At 32.8% G+C, this 15759-nt stretch overlaps 3 protein-coding genes and 1 pseudogene across 4 annotated transcripts; all 4 read right to left on the reverse strand.

Annotated features, from left to right (window-relative positions):
- Positions 1-1171: 1171 nt before the first annotated feature.
- On the reverse strand, positions 1172-2956 carry LOC107004243. 2 transcript variants are annotated; one of them, XM_027912883.1, is made up of 3 exons: positions 2385-2956; positions 2167-2205; positions 1172-1557 (listed from the first exon to the last, which is right to left on the reverse strand). In XM_027912883.1, the coding sequence occupies exons 1-3, from the start codon at positions 2848-2850 to the stop codon at positions 1535-1537; spliced, it is 528 nt and encodes a 175-aa protein (XP_027768684.1). In that variant the 5' UTR covers positions 2851-2956; the 3' UTR covers positions 1172-1534. The 2 variants fall into 2 exon arrangements, with proteins under 2 accessions (XP_027768684.1, XP_015057961.1); XM_015202475.2 differs by lacking the exon at positions 1172-1557 and having other exon boundaries at positions 2009-2205; positions 2385-2953.
- A 568-nt stretch (positions 2957-3524) lies between these two features.
- LOC107004284 lies at positions 3525-4378 on the reverse strand (annotated as a pseudogene).
- A 1637-nt stretch (positions 4379-6015) lies between these two features.
- On the reverse strand, positions 6016-7485 carry LOC107003324 (stress-response A/B barrel domain-containing protein At5g22580-like). Its single transcript, XM_015201637.2, has 2 exons — positions 7201-7485; positions 6016-6406 (listed from the first exon to the last, which is right to left on the reverse strand). The coding sequence occupies exons 1-2, from the start codon at positions 7320-7322 to the stop codon at positions 6211-6213; spliced, it is 318 nt and encodes a 105-aa protein (XP_015057123.1). The 5' UTR covers positions 7323-7485; the 3' UTR covers positions 6016-6210.
- Positions 7486-8717: 1232 nt separating this feature from the next.
- LOC107003267 (tRNA dimethylallyltransferase 2) lies at positions 8718-15759 on the reverse strand. Its single transcript, XM_015201572.2, has 11 exons — positions 15534-15759; positions 15398-15452; positions 14265-14344; positions 13146-13214; positions 12371-12443; positions 12161-12282; positions 11629-11703; positions 10538-10936; positions 9658-9733; positions 9384-9541; positions 8718-9220 (listed from the first exon to the last, which is right to left on the reverse strand). Exons 1-11 carry the CDS (start codon positions 15714-15716, stop codon positions 9107-9109), a joined length of 1404 nt encoding a protein of 467 aa, XP_015057058.1. The 5' UTR covers positions 15717-15759; the 3' UTR covers positions 8718-9106.

A 15759-nucleotide genomic window follows, 5' to 3' on the forward strand; every position in this document is an offset into this window, starting at 1 on the left:
ATAGATGTTCTTGTGGTGATGACTTCCAGATTTTGGGGAAATAATAGATGTTGAATTTTAGAAGTTATTGAATTGTCTTTTATTAATGAGTTTAAGTCTTCCGCATTGCTTTATGTTGATATTAAATTGAAATGTTAAGGTTTAGATTGGTTGGTTCGCTCACATAGGAGGGTAAATGTGGGTTCCAGTCGCCGCTCGGTTTTGGGTCGTGACAAACTAGCTTACTAATGAATCAAGAAATGATAATAACATAATTTGGTCGAATACTAAATCAAGTTATTAATTATTTTTCTCTCCAACCAGAGTACGCGATTTGGTATCGATAACAGAGGTAAAGTTAGAATTTAAATTTACTACTTGAACGAGTTAGGTTATGAATAATTTCAAATAAGGTCAATTAAGACGTGTTATTCATAATAGATCGCTATTTTAGTTTAGGATATTTTTATACGAATAGTCGGATAGATTTATTATACATTGATTATACAAATATTATACACATGTTACCTATTTTTAATTTAATCAATTGAGTGGACAATTATTTTGGTTAACTTTTCTTATTTTGTGGTCTTATTTTTAGAAGTTGGCCACTTTTTAGACCAATATGTTGAATATTAATTTTGATCTAATTTTGAGAAATTGATTAACTTCTAAATAAAAGGCTACAAAAGTAATTTAATTTTTTGTTGTGTAAATCAGTCAGTGTTATTTACATCAAATTGACTCATAGGGAGGCTTTAGAAAAGCCCAAATAGATTAATTGACAAAAATAGATAAAAGTTTCTCCCTATAATTCCATATAATACTATTTTTTAAAGTTTGATTTTGTAATTAAACAACAAAAAAATGTAACTTTTTTTGTTAGGTCATGAATTACCACCAACAATCCAATTGGAATTTTCAGTTAAGGCGAAGTAAATATACGAAGAAATCAGAAGGGATTTAGATGAACTCTTTGTTAGGTCATTATTCCCACCAAATTCTCTTTCTTTTATTTTCTACGCATAATTTAACGTGTTATGGTAGGTTAGTTATCGCGTTTTTATTATGTTATTAATTTATTATGATTGTTATTTGATTGGTAGATATATATTTGTATATTTTTTTGCACTTTACCCAATGAAAGAGTCAATTTTAACAAAGAACATATTATCATCTATAAATTCTCTAGTTTTCAACCTCTCAACAAGACAATTATTCTATGATCACAAGACATGAAATTGCATTTTGTTTGCCTCAAATTTTGGTCCCTACCACATGTACATTGTTGAGTACCATATTGGTTCGTCGGAGTGTCTTCTTATATGGTTTTGGATAAATTTTCGTCTCATGATCAAGCTTTTAGATTGAGTTAGACTCAATATAGCATCAGAGTCAGGCTCATCCAATTCTTGTTTCACCTTATATTGTCCACACTCTGGATATCCAGTTTTGGTGTCCTAGCCTCCTAGGGTATTGAATCCCACCGTTGAGTCCCACACCAGAGGGTGGGAGGTAAAGTTATCTCTTTATATCGTATTTGAACAAACCTCCCTCATGAACTTTTGGCGCATAATTCTATGAAGAATAAAGAGTGTGGATTCATATAACTTTAGGCAAACAATGACATAACTTTACAGCATGATGAAAAGCTTAAATTCAACAATGCATTCACTAAAAAGGGCTGTAAATCATGTCCCTACTTGTTCCATAAGGTGTTCCAAGTAGTAAAGTTTAGCACATGCTCATACAAATTAAGTGGAAAATGCACCCCACCACTAGTAATTTTCACTTTTTGACATATATTGAAACAAGAAGTATCTAACACATATTTATTGATATTATTAAAGAGTCCGAGCAAGACAGATTTCCATCACACTATTTAGCTATGTTTCACTGATTCTACAAAATGAATCCACACTGTGTTGAATCCTCCAAAAAAACTATTTTTGAAGGATTTGACACGCACCTAGTGATATTTTTAGAGGGTTCGACCAACATATTTTTTCGGTACAAGATAACAACATAATTTCACAAATGCCAAATTCTCATTCTTTGTCATAGAAAGTAAGTTAAAGTAAATATATCTTGTTTTTACACATGATAGTGATGAATTTAACTACATTAAAACCCCTTCAAGATGATTCAAAAGTACAATCAAGAAAAGCAAAGAGAAGAGCATAGTACCACTAGATCTCTTAATTGCACCAACAGAAACCTCCACCTCTGCATAAAAAACACAAAGATTTGATGTTTAAAACAAAAGTGAAACTAACTTAACTACCTCCCACCCAAAAAAAAAAGAAAAAAAATAGCCCACAGATGTATAATATATGTATATGTAGTGTATAAAACATGTATATAAATATATTTTTGTAGCCAAGTGGCTAAATGTGTAAACTTACTACATTCTGTTATATGGCAAAGACATCTCAATCCAACTCCACAATTACCATGAGGTTTTCTACACTCATCACAAGGATTTGGTACATGATCAATATCCCAAAATATCCTTGTCCCTAACTCAATTTTCACATTTTTATAAACTCTTCTATAATGTGAACATTTCATTTCTTGAACATCATTAATCATCAAACAAGAAAAAGAAGGATGAGAAATAGTTAAAAGTTTGTTTGTGTAATCAATTGAAGAGATTTGGAAAAGGCCATTAAGAGAAGTTTTGAAGTATAAAGTGTTTGATCTACAAAGGACAAGGTTCTTCAAGAAAGATGAATTTTTTGAGTTTTGAGTAACAAATGGATCTTCAATCTTTATGTTTCCACAATACACTTGTGTTGATTGTGAAAAGGAAAAATTCATAAAAATGATGAAAAAGACTAGAAAATGAACTTTCTTGATCAAGATTTCCATGTTGTTTTGCTTACTTGATTCAAGATTTGATCTTTTTTACACTTCAAGAATGGAGTTATGTGATGCAATGAGAATATACAAAAAAAAGTAATAATAGATGAAAGGTTGTAAAAAATAGGAATCAAAGAATCAACTTTTTCAATTTGCAGGTTAAAATATTCTATCTTTTGTTACTTATTATATTCTTTCAGCATCATAAAACTTTAGGATAAAATATAATCACCTTTTTTTAAGAAAAAAATGTAATAGAATATGCTTTAGGAACGCTAAAGTTATCTCTGCATGACCTATAGTTCACGATTTTCAAGACGTGGAATTAAGGTAGATCATTACATTACATTCCATTGGGGTTGTGAAGCAACAGTAAAGTTATCTCTATGTGACCTATAGTTCACGATTTTCAAGACGTGAAATCAAGGAAAGATTGTGTACATTACATCCCGTTAGGGTACTGGAGCAACAGTAAAGTTGTGTTCGTGTAGTCTACTAATCACGAATTTCGAATTACAGAATCAAATAAAGATACTTGTGTCTTGTCAGAATAAATTAGATCTAAAATCACATGAACCAACAAATATAGCAGAGACATAGGTAATGAAAAGTCAAAAGTTAGATTTGTTTTCTAGTTTAAGTAATCTTTTTGCTAATCAACATAAGCAACAAGACATTAGAAAAAGGACACAAATTCATCAAATATTATTACAAGATATACTTCATACATAGAGATTGATACAACTAAATGTATACAATGTTCACATTCAAAACACATAAAACTTCAAATAGCCTTAAAGAACATCAAATGCGGCACAGTTATGTTGCTCAGACTCTTCGTGAAGAAGCTTTGACAGAAACAACGGGGAAATTCAGTACCACAAACTTTTCAGCTACAGTGACAAAAAAAGCCGCGAATTTGACTTCTTTCGGTTGACTAACACAAGCTTCATAGTCTTCTTTGGTGTTGAATGTCATTATAATAGCATGAGTATAACCAGTCTAACCATTTCAGGGCTTTCAGTATCTTTTTCCCTGTCAAAATATGTGAGTATACATCAAGACAAACAGTAATAACTACGTTTCAGTTCCAAACAAGTCGAGATCAACTAAAACGAACTTATAAGAAAAATGTTACTTAGTATTTAAGGACTTTGACAACATCAATTTGATCATTAGCAAATTCTTTTACTAATTATTAACAACAAAAAAGTTGTGTGACTATACATCAAGACGAACGATAACAACTATACTTCTGTTCTAAACAAGTTAGGATCGGCTAAAATGAACTTATTAAGAAAAATGTTAACTTGACTTGACAACATGTGATTAAATATCAACTGCGATTCAGTTCCAAACAAGTCGAGATTGACTAAAATTAAGATACTTAGTATTTAAGGACTTACCAAACAAAAGACTTGATAAGATCAAGTTCATTAACTAGTTGTTCAATCTTTTTTAGAATATCTTCCTCTACAACATCTTGCTTAAACTTCACCAATAGCATATTTTTGAATTCATTAGTCATTTCTAATACTAAAAAAGAATATATGCAAAATGGTTCACCAAAAGTCACCTATATATACACACAAATACACACATAATTAGGTGGTGAAGGATTTATTGTCAAGGTCGCGTATGCACTATTCTCTCCATACCTCATTTACAGAATCACACTGAATATACGATTGTGTTATTATAAAAATATATCAAGTTCGAACCATGTCTCATTAAAATTTCTCGATCTTTTTTTTAAAAAAAAAAAAAGAAATAACGAAAATAAAAAGTTACTTGCTTATATATACACGTGTAATTTAACAAGTTCTAATGATTTTTGGTCAAGTTTTTAAGAAAGAAATAAGTACTTTCGAGTATTAGCAGGACTTGTTTTGTCGAGCTAAAAAAAAGTTTAATATTATCAATTTGTTTTAAATTTATCAAATAAATATTAATTCTTATTAATGTTCAAAAGTTTTTTTTTTTTTGTGAAAAATACTTTTAATTAAAAATAGCATATTAAAAAAAGATATGGGGTGCTAGGATATAACACCACATGGAAAGTAATGAATTGGAAGCAGTTCAAAAAGATAATTTAGATATATTTATATGACTTTTTCAATTAATTAAGGGTGTGCTATATATGTATGAAGTCATCAAATGTTTAATCATTTCACATATAATAAAGGAATTATTTGAATACATTGATTGTTCATCTATTTTAAATTATATTTTTTGTTTGAATAGCGTTTGTGATATTAATATATAAGTAGACACTATAACTATATCAAATTATTAGTATTCTACCAACAACAGTGACCATTGAATAAGTTTCTTCGGCTTGAGTTGAGTTAAAAGCACGAAATGTCTTAGCACCACACCGTCTTCAAATAAAGTCTTTTCTACGATAGCACATTGATGACGCATAGCAAAGCAGCGCCCAATACACCGACAACTCCCATCATGTCTCCAAAAGAGCTTCCCTCCCCTTTAGAACCGACTTGAAAATGAATTAAGTGTACTAACATATTCAATGAGTCGCGAAAACGGAATAGAACCATCTTCCCTGATTTGACACTGATCTCGTAGATGCGGTGGTTTTGCACTAGAGGTCTTACATCACCATTCCAATTAGACACGAGGTGCTTTAGCAAGAAAATCCCATCGAATTTGCCTAAGTTATGGAGCTTCACACTACGCCGCTTTACTAGTTTTTACTGTTTACTCAAAACCTAAAAATTAAAGTAAGGGGTTCACAATTGTAGCTATTTGATTTTAGTTTTAGTTTTAGCCTTGTTAGACTATTTTATTTTAGTTTTAGTTTGTAATTGTAGGTTGTAGCGTTTGCAAGTTTGTAAAGGTCCATAATCTGATTAACATAAAAAATTCATACTATGTTTTGGTGGTAACATGTAATTATAGCCTTCATACTATATTTTTTCTTATTGATGCATTTTCTCTTGTTTCACTATATCAAAACATTTAGAGAAGTAAGAAGACATATAATATTTTACGGACATTATCTTATTGAGTAAATCGAAAACTAAACCAATATGATCAAAACTCGATAAACCAAAAAACTAAAAACCGATAAAAAAAATATCTTATTGGTTTGTTATTGAATTAACATATTTAAAAATAAAAAATCGATAACCCAAACCGAACTGAATCGACCGATACATTCCAAAAAAAAAGAAAGTTTTTATTTCATAGTGATACATTACACATGTCTTAAACCATCCACAATTTTGGAAGCAAAGATAAAAAGAAATGTTCACTTAATTAACACACACTTGAACAATCAAAAAAACCATAGTAAAACATTGAAACACACATAATACTCTTTTTTTTTTTTAATGACAATTGATGCTATTAAGTAGTTTTGCCTGAAATAGCAGTGAAATCAAGCAACACAGCCTTGTCAATCACAGTGGCAAAAGTGGCTGAAAATCCAACATGATTTGGGTGATTAGCAAAAGTTTGATAGTCTTCTTTGCTATTAAATGTCATTATAATAGCATGAGTAAAACCTTGTCTAAGCATCTCATGATTTTCAACATCTTTTCCCCTGCCAAACAAAAAATCAATGTAACGATCAAAAACATATCTGAACTATTATTTATTTTTGTTTCGAGTTTCACATCTCAACTGTTTGAGCTATCACTATTTATATATTGTAACACATCGCGCGAGTTGAGTAGATGATTATAGTCTAGATAAGAAAATGGAACAAATGATAGTTGGTATAGTCAGCTCCGAGGTGTGTTTTAATATTCAGATAGAAAAGGGGAATTCTTGATAGTTAAGGTGTAAAACTCACGAAAAACCGATAAATGAAGTGTGGTTTTATATTATTAACTCTAAAAAAAATGTAGCTAGTTAATTCATTATATCATAATCTATGTTGCTCGGTCTTTAATAATGTCGTTGGATGTGTATCAGATGTAACACATTTTCAAATTATCCAATACGAGTACTACAACAACTTTTGAAAAGTCTGAGCAACATAGAATTTATAACAACTAAACTTCTAAAACTCCTTTCGTCACAATTTTATATAACATACTTTCCTTTTCTTTTTTATGTCCCAAAAAAATTGTCATGATTTAAATAACAAACAATTATGGCTCGTTTTAAATCACAAGTTCCTTTCTTAAACTCTGTGCGAGTGGAATACTAACACATAAATTAGAAGGAATAGAGTAATTTTGTTGTTGCTCGGACTCTTTACAATGTTGTCACACTCATATCGAATCTTTCAAGAAAACACTATTTTTAGGGAATCCGATATATGCATCTATCAACATATTTTTGAAGAATCCGAACAACAAAGATCGACAGAATATTAAAATGACTACTTACCAAACAAATGACTTGACAATATCCATTTCTTGGACAAGTTTTTCCAACTCTTTTAGAATATCTTCCACCACAACATCTTCTTTGAACTTAACCAAAACCAAATGCTTGAATTCATTAGCCATGTCTAGTAATTAACTAAATTTATTACTAAACCAATGAAGCAAAATGGTTCACCAAAAAACACTTATTTATATACATATATATAATAATATATCACACATAATTTTTTTTTCTATCAATTTCAACAGTCTGTCATCACTATACACACAATTTTTGTACCATGAAGTCAAGTCTCTCCTTTAAAAGACAATACCTGCAAAACAATATATGGAAAAAGGTGCATCCTTTTGCTTTTTTGAAAAAAGAAGTAGGGTCACTCTGAACCATATTCTTCTTGGAATTTGTTTACAAAATGCAACATCATCATAGTGAGAAGTGACTCAGTTACGATCGTATTCAAAATTTAAAATTTATGTATTTTGATAGATTTTAGTTATTTTACAAAATACGTATGATAAACTCTGTTGTCTTCCGTCCTAATTTATGTGACAATACTTCATTGTACATGGAGTTGAAAATAAATAAAATTGAAACTTATGACCTAAAACATGTAGAGGATATATTATTACATATGCAGATCCTTACCACTATTTTCAAGTGAATATATGTCAAAATATAATTTAAAATTTTAAAATATATTCTTTTTAATTCCAATTGTCATATCATATATGCATTAAAAGAAATATTATTTTTTTTTTGGGGGGGGGGAGGGGGGTTGAAAGATATACTCTTTTTATTTAGTCCTCATGTTTTTTGCTTTAATATCTTAAGTAGGGCAAGCCATGTTTATTTTATATGGACTTTTATACATGTCCAAAATATTATGTGGTCTCTAATTCATTATTGAATTTTGTTATGAAAAAAATAATTGACATAACATCACTTAATTTAAGGAATGTGACCTTGAGTTTTTTCTTTCAAATCATTGATATATTTGTTGAATTTCTTTAAAATGCTATTAACTATACAAATTTGATGTACTTTTCGTATTCGTTGCATAAGTATAGCATTGAGGTGAGAAGCGCGCTAATTAGGTAAAGTTTCCTGTTGAAATTGTTCCTACTTATTATAGCATGTCTTACAAATGAAACTCCATGACACTTTGCTAGGTCCCGAAACTCGTTATTTCGAGTCTACCTTTATCCTTAACGAAATGATTTATAGTCACACAATGACACAAATGATCAAAGACTATTTTAGTCAACATAATTTTTTTTTTCTTGAACTCTGTGTCAAGTGAACGAATGTCACGTAAATCGAGAACAGAGGGAGAAATAGTAACAATTTTTAAATATTAAAAATAATCAAAAGACAACAAAAGTGGAGTCAAAGTGGCCCATATGCCCATTCGTGCAGCTCTGAATTAAGCCCACTAGAACTCTTGGCAGCCCATTGGCCCACTAAAGGCCTGCCAATTCTGAGCCATATGAAAAAGGAATAGGATATTGACTGAGAAATTTAAGAGGTAAGAATTGTCCGAGATCATATAAAAAGAAAATTAATTTTTCTCTTCCTTACTATCGATGTAAGACTTCAATATACCAATACTCACACACGACTGGATATTTCGAGTGTGGATAATATAATAATATGGGATTCCAATAAAACAACAAATTCAATGTAATCCTATAAGTGAAGTCGGGAGAGGGTAGCATGTACGCAAGATCTATAGTATGGTAGGGAGGTTGTTTCCGATCCCACGAGTACTGTCTGAGGTATTGAAATGGATTTGACTAGGTGAACATTGCCCCAAAATCATGAAAAGTGAGAATGCATATAATATAAAACTCACAGGTGAAATGCAAAGAACTGTGCTATAAGCAAGGTGGTGTGCATATGTTTTGCTTCACAAACACAAACTTCCAGACTTCTTAAGCCGAGAAATTCGTTTTCTATGGCCACGACCCTGTCGATGCTGTTCCCACTCGTGCATGCCTCTAAGGACCTTATTCCCGCATGCCTATGATCAAACGAATGATAAACATGTGATTTGGTAAAACTGTAAACATATTGCATGGTTGGCAGTTTATCTTCGTTCATACTTTCAACTCTTTTTTCCTTTCCTACTACTCGAGGGGAGTCGGAAAAGGGGGGACGGAGGAATGTAGCAGCTGACTACTAACCTCGCAAACATGCTGAGTCCAGAGATCCTTTTGAATCATCTTTGTTTCTTCAGAAGCATTGCTGCCAATTTCTGTACTGGATTCCCCGGTGAGAAAGGATTTGATTATTCCTACAGAAGGTTTCACCACTTGTACTGTCCATATATCATCAGAGCCACCTTCTCAAAAAATGCAAATCAATTCAGAGATACGAACAACAACCAAACCAGAAACAGCATACCTGCTATGGATAAGGACTTAGTAATTTCGTTCAAGTATAAAGCCCGTCACTTACTTATTATGGACTTCGTGGCATCAACATAATGTATGTTCCATCCATATAGCATCTGCAAACGATTGAGTCTTCTCCTCTGACAACAACCAGACAACCATAAACATTTTTTTAAAAATGCAACTCAAAGAATCTCAGTATCCAGTAACAGCTAGCGTATGCCTTAAGAAAGAAATTTAGCAAGTACTTCCTTGTTCTTGTATTAAATGATGTTGCATAGAGTAAGAAGGTTTCGCTCACTAATGAAAGTGAAGACGGAAGAGCAATAGGGTATTAGGAGTTACCTGCTCTATCTTTTTAGGAACTCTGGAAGGCTTTATATTATCCAAATAATGTTTTATAAAATATGTCTATTTAAATGACAGCAAATGGTTTCAAGAAATTTCTGTTCTGAACATATCAACCTGCACCTTTAACCAGAAAACTTCACAAAATTCTATATTCAGTGCAACTATATCTGGTTTTTCCAGAACCAAGCACTTGAAAACCCCATCCAGGCTGAATTGAAAAACTGAAAATTCTCCAGATGAACATTTCTCCTTGGTTATATGCCTTGTTTAAACATACAACTCAGTGTTATCAAAGGCGCGCTTAAGCCCTGAAGACATATTTTTCCTTGTGAATGAGCATTTCCTGAAGAAGGATGCTAAACCATTGATATTTCACTTTATCGTAAAAACAATCATTTTCATGCTTACAGTTATTAGTTTTAAACTAAACATAGATATTTGTATGTTTTCTCCATTTGTGCCTTTTCTCAATAAAGCCCATGTTTTATTTGCCTTTTATGCATAGAGCCCCAACGAACCTCTGAGGTTCTTTGCGCTTTTCGCTTTTGATAACACTGATATAACTACCTACCATAAAAGGGAGTAGTACTTACTTGACGTCGAACTAGTCTCCGTGTGTTCAATTTGACTTGTTGAATTGCTTCAGTTAGAAGAACTTTCCATTCATTATCATCAGGGGAACCCACAAAATGCTGTATATTTTGCTTCAATATCTGATCATTTAGTGTCTGATCGTGAGATCCACTACAAGGTTTTTGATGTTCCAGTATGTAACACCTAAGAAATGACTCGAATTCCCTAACACCTATGGCCTGCCTCAAGCCTTTTGTATAGTCTGCATTCATAATGTAGATGTCAAGAACTTCCTTCAATAGACCAGCATCAACCATGTGATCAACTCTTCTATCGACAAAGGGATCCAAAGTGGTCAGAGATGCATTCACGCATAAGAAGCAATAATCATATCTTGAATTATCAACTTGACCCCAGTTCTGCCCTGCCACAAGCAACAAAATAACATGAAGAGGTATGCTATGGTAATTTCATCAATCCAACAGGCTATGGTAGTATACTGAGAGCTCATATTTCCAATATGAAACATGGAATAGCGAGACTTACAGTAGTTCCAAATTACACAGATGGAAGAAAGGAAAAAGATAAAAGCAAGAGCACTGTAAAATGACAATTTTGAGCTTTAGAGTAAGTGAAGCTAAAGCTCTATCAACCACTTGAAAGAAGGTTGATAGTCAAGGAATCTAATATGATGAACTGATCCATATATAGACATTCCCTTCATCTAATTCCATATCTCTACAATAAGACTTCAATGCAAATATCGTCTGAAGAAGGGAAGTCTTGGAACAACAGTAAAGAGTCTCTGTGTGACCTATAGGTAACGGATTAGAGCTGTGGAAGCAACCACTAATGCTTGCATTAGGTATGTTGTATAAGTCATACCAAGGGGTGCATCCCTTCCCCGGACCTAGCATGAATGCAGGACTATTTTTTTAATGCAAATATCTTCTGAAGAGAGTCCTAAAGAAATAATGTTGTCCCATTATGTATAGTATCTAAAAAACAATCAAAAACATTTAGCAAAATCCAAATCTTACTATCATTAGAAATCAATACACTTAATGGAAAATTAAATTAGTAAAAACAATGAGTGAACAGAAGCATGCACCGCTACAGTCTTCTCTTGAAGAAGTTTGCTTGGAATAACACCAAATCGTGCATACAGATTCAGGTATTGGTTGATCTGCAGTTTAAGGCAACAGATGCATCAGAACTTCTATACAATATATAGGAATCATGAGTCTATATGAAGCATTATTACTTTCACGTTCCACCTCAGAAACGGCATAATATGTAGGACAAAAGCAATTAGTGTTAACATTCTGCTACAAGTAACCATCTGTTCAGACAAATGAGGCATTGCTATAACAACATTGAAATCTGAAGATATAGGTTCAGAGACCAGAAATGCTCAATGTACATTCCAGGAGACAGAAGTCTTCAGTACAAATTAGCTCAGCTCTATGAAAAAATTAAACAATGCCAGACTACACACATTAACATGTGAGACCCTAACTTGCAACGTGCAAAATCAAACACGATTCCTGTTAGAAAGTTAAATCAACATATCCGGACAAACAGCTTCAGCTGATTGAATCATGCAAATAAATTGAGACATATGAAGCCAAACATCACCACACCTTTCTGCCATTATTTGGATGAATTCTGTTGGCTGCAACTGGATCAATATCTTTAAGACGGTTGTAAGCACAATCATAATCCTCGCTAATAAGTTCAACTTCAAGATCAGGTTGCTCATCTTCTGCAGAGAAAGAAAGATAGAGCAGCTATATATCTTGATCCTGAGTAAATAAATTAAGACGAAAAACAGAAAACAACTTATTGTTTACCTTGAAAGTCACTTAAGCAATTAGCCTCTGCATCTTCAACAGAATCATCAAGAAGGAATGGACTCACAAGAGCCTGAATGCAAAAATAATCAAATTCAGATAACTATAACTAACACCAAAGAGTGAAGGCGCGGAGTCTATTGCAGATTTTTAGGACAGCTCATACTCGAGGAGAAATATGATACTAGCAGTTAACAGTGTTATTTAAAACTAATGCTTTGTCACTTAAAGCGATGAAGCAACACAAAGTGAGGGCTATCGCGTCATAGGTACAGCTAGTTGCACTTCAAACCATGGTGTGCAAAGTGATCGAAACGAAAAGTTGTTGATTATTTAAATCTCAACTTTGAGTTAGATTTATAACAACATTATTGCATATTAGATACTGAAATTGGTCATGTTATGTGTATTAGATACTGAAATTGGTCATGTTATTAAAGAAAAACTGACAATTATTTAAATCTCAAATTTAAAGGAGTGTGGTCCACACGGCTCACTTTTCACTTCAAGCCTCATGGACCTTGTCGCCCATTTTGCGCTTATCATTTTAAAGAACACTGGAAACTAAGGGGCAGCACCTGGCAATCTAACCCTTCAACTAACCTTGTGAATCATTCAGGAGAAAAGTAAGTTTCTGAATAATGCAAACTATTGAGGTAGACAACTTCTGCATCAAATATCATTTCGGTCCTAGTGTCTTTGAAAGTTCCTATCATGATGGATTCATGCACACACAAGCAAGAAACTGGAGAGTGGAGAATGCGTAAAAATGTACCTGAATATAATAATTTGTTCCTCCAACTATTACTGGCAGCCTGTTGCGCAACCATATCTCATTTATTAGCTGAAAATACAAATAATAAGAGTAATCACATTAGCTAAAAAAGTAGAGAGGTATGACCATTGATGGATATATACATTTCAGGACATTTTCCTCCGCACAATATTCTCCTACAGAGATAGATGAAAGGCAGAAATCAAACTTACTATAGGGAAAATAGGCTGGTTATGTAGCCTCGTGACAAAAACCACCAAGGTTAGTTTGTTTCACTAACACCACTAACAATTGCTTGGATGATCAGCTATTATTTGTTCAAACAAAGAACCACGTTCTTCATAGAAGAATCTTAGATTACCCAGATGTCCAGATTCTTTGGTAGAGAATGTGGTAATAATACTCGCTTAAGTATTGAAAAGGAAGGGAACACTGCCGTTAAGGAAAAAGGAGGCTATACTAGTTATCAGGTTAGTGAGACAAAGGCCTGACCTTTAAGCTGGCCCACTTAAAAATTCCTGATCATTCTGAGAACAACTTTCTGTAACTTTTTTTGGATACAGTCACTTTTTTAAACTTAATTGTAGATAATTAGTCGTGAACTTTTTCAGCATATTCGTTCCCGTACAAAGTAAATTAATGACATGAGTATTATGTCCATTTGTTTAACTAATTAAACAACGAGGAATATCTTTCCTAGTCACTAAAATTGGTGTATGGGAGTGGGGTGGTATGTAAGAAGGAAATACCTACATCTATGTGCAGGTAGAGAGGGTTTTCTTGTCTATCCTTTCACCTTGAAATTTGGTGAAAACAATGGATACAGCCGATCCCCTCCTATCAAAGACCAACAACTTTAGAGCATATGCCTTGCCTTCAGGCTTCAAGAAGTTAACAAACCTCAGTAGAAGGAGAAATTTCAAGCAACAAGGCAAAAGACAACGCCCATGGACATAATTACTCATTGGAAAAGCAAAGGAATCAGCATTAGAGCCATAATTGAAGACGCAGCTTTGATGGTAACTATAATATCACTATTTCAGCATCCAATGACCCTGAACATACTATTAGCTTCGTACATAAATACAAGAATTGAGATCATCAAGAAAGAGGTCTCACAGAGATAGTTGAGTCACGAAAATCCTTAGCAGTAAATTCAACACAGGGGCTGATAGTACCAAGAAGATGATGAGGCACTCCTGTCAGAGACACACCAACCCAAAAGAAAGAAAAACAAAAATCAGATACTCACAAAGTTATGCAGAAATAAAACACTCTGTTGCATTTTATACAGCAACTTTTTGTTTGGTCCATTCAAAATATACACTTGAAAACTCGTTAATACTATTAGTATTCTATTAAACCTATGTATCAAGAGTCTCTCCACTTTCTTAATTTGGATGGTTGTTATATATTGTTTTATATGTATTGTATTGTTACTACTATATTATTTTGATGAATATAACATTTTATTAGATGTCTTGTTTCACTTCATCTTATGATGCCATGCACCAGCAATCTGAAGAATAAGCTTATACTATTACAAAGAAAAAGTAGAGTTATTATAACAAAGATAGGGTAAAGGGTAAAATAAGATTTTAGACGATAAAAGTATGATGAAAAGAAATAAGCTAACGACACGACACCACCCATGGGTTGTTCCTGGCATTATTCATCGTTACATAAAAACGAATTTGACAATACAAATACAATAAAAGTTATTAAGCAAACAATTATAACCAACATTCGATTAAAACAACAATAAGATACAATACAATATGTAACAATTAACAAGAGGTGGAATCGGAATTCGAACCTTATGTGTTCTTGATTGTAATATTTTTAAGTTAATAAGTTCTAAATTAGATACTAATTTGTACATATTCAATGAATTTTTTAAACAAAAACAAAATTTTGAACCATAGTTACTGGATTCAGCCGAACCAGTAGCTGACACTTAAGCTCTGTCCCTGATAACAACCATTCAAACAAAACGTAAACTTCTACTCTGGAAACACAAGCATCTAAAATTATACAAATTGTTGGGTAAGGACAACATCCTGCCTATGACAAGGCCCACAAGGGCTCTCGGTGGCTCGGATTGGAGTCATGATCAAACATAGCGCTTGTGTGGTTTGTGGTGCAGTTAGTTTCCCCTTTGCTATATCTAATATGACTATTGGCATAATGGTTAGCGTTTGATCTTTAACATACATGAACAATTACACTGCAAAAACAGGGAAACAAAGTACCTTTTTGCTCTTGGGGAGTAACTTTATTGGTAAGAACATCCAATCCTTGATAAACCTAACCAAGAAACAAAAAGGGTTAGCAGTAAATACAAAAAGATTTCAACTTTATGAGAATACACAAAGATACAATCAACACCTGCATGGAATCAGCGTTGATGATTTCAATAGGAAAGTGAGAAGCCAAATCAATAGCAAGTTTTGATTTTCCAGAACCTGTTGCTCCCATTATTACTACTACTTTTGGCTTTGAATTTGATGCGGGGTTGAGCTTAATTTCACCTCCATTGTTAGGGTTTTGCAGTTTCTCAACAATCTCCATTGCTGAGCTTCAAAGGGTTAATGTTTTCAGTGACAAGGGAGGA

The sequence above is a fragment of the Solanum pennellii genome, chromosome 11 (genome assembly GCF_001406875.1).
Source record: "Solanum pennellii chromosome 11, SPENNV200".
In the NCBI taxonomy this organism is placed as follows: Eukaryota; Viridiplantae; Streptophyta; class Magnoliopsida; order Solanales; family Solanaceae; genus Solanum; species Solanum pennellii.

Bases quoted from the DNA above. Each gene is read 5' to 3' on its own strand.
- LOC107004243 (XM_015202475.2), bottom strand. From the start codon at position 2,850: ATGGAAATCTTGATCAAGAAAGTTCATTTTCTAGTCTTTTTCATCATT. The intron at 2,206-2,384 runs GTAAGTTTACAC...TTTTTTATGCAG, and splicing joins TTGCCATATAACAGAATGTA to AGGTGGAGGTTTCTGTTGGT.
- LOC107003324 (XM_015201637.2), bottom strand. From the start codon at position 7,322: ATGGCTAATGAATTCAAGCATTTGGTTTTGGTTAAGTTCAAAGAAGAT. The intron at 6,407-7,200 runs GTAAGTAGTCAT...TTTGTTTGGCAG, and splicing joins ATTGTCAAGTCATTTGTTTG to GGGAAAAGATGTTGAAAATC.
- LOC107003267 (XM_015201572.2), bottom strand. From the start codon at position 15,716: ATGGAGATTGTTGAGAAACTGCAAAACCCTAACAATGGAGGTGAAATT. The intron at 12,444-13,145 runs GTACATTTTTAC...TTTTGCATTCAG, and splicing joins GAACAAATTATTATATTCAG to GCTCTTGTGAGTCCATTCCT. The intron at 9,734-10,537 runs GTAAGTACTACT...GGTTGTTGTCAG, and splicing joins GGAGACTAGTTCGACGTCAA to AGGAGAAGACTCAATCGTTT.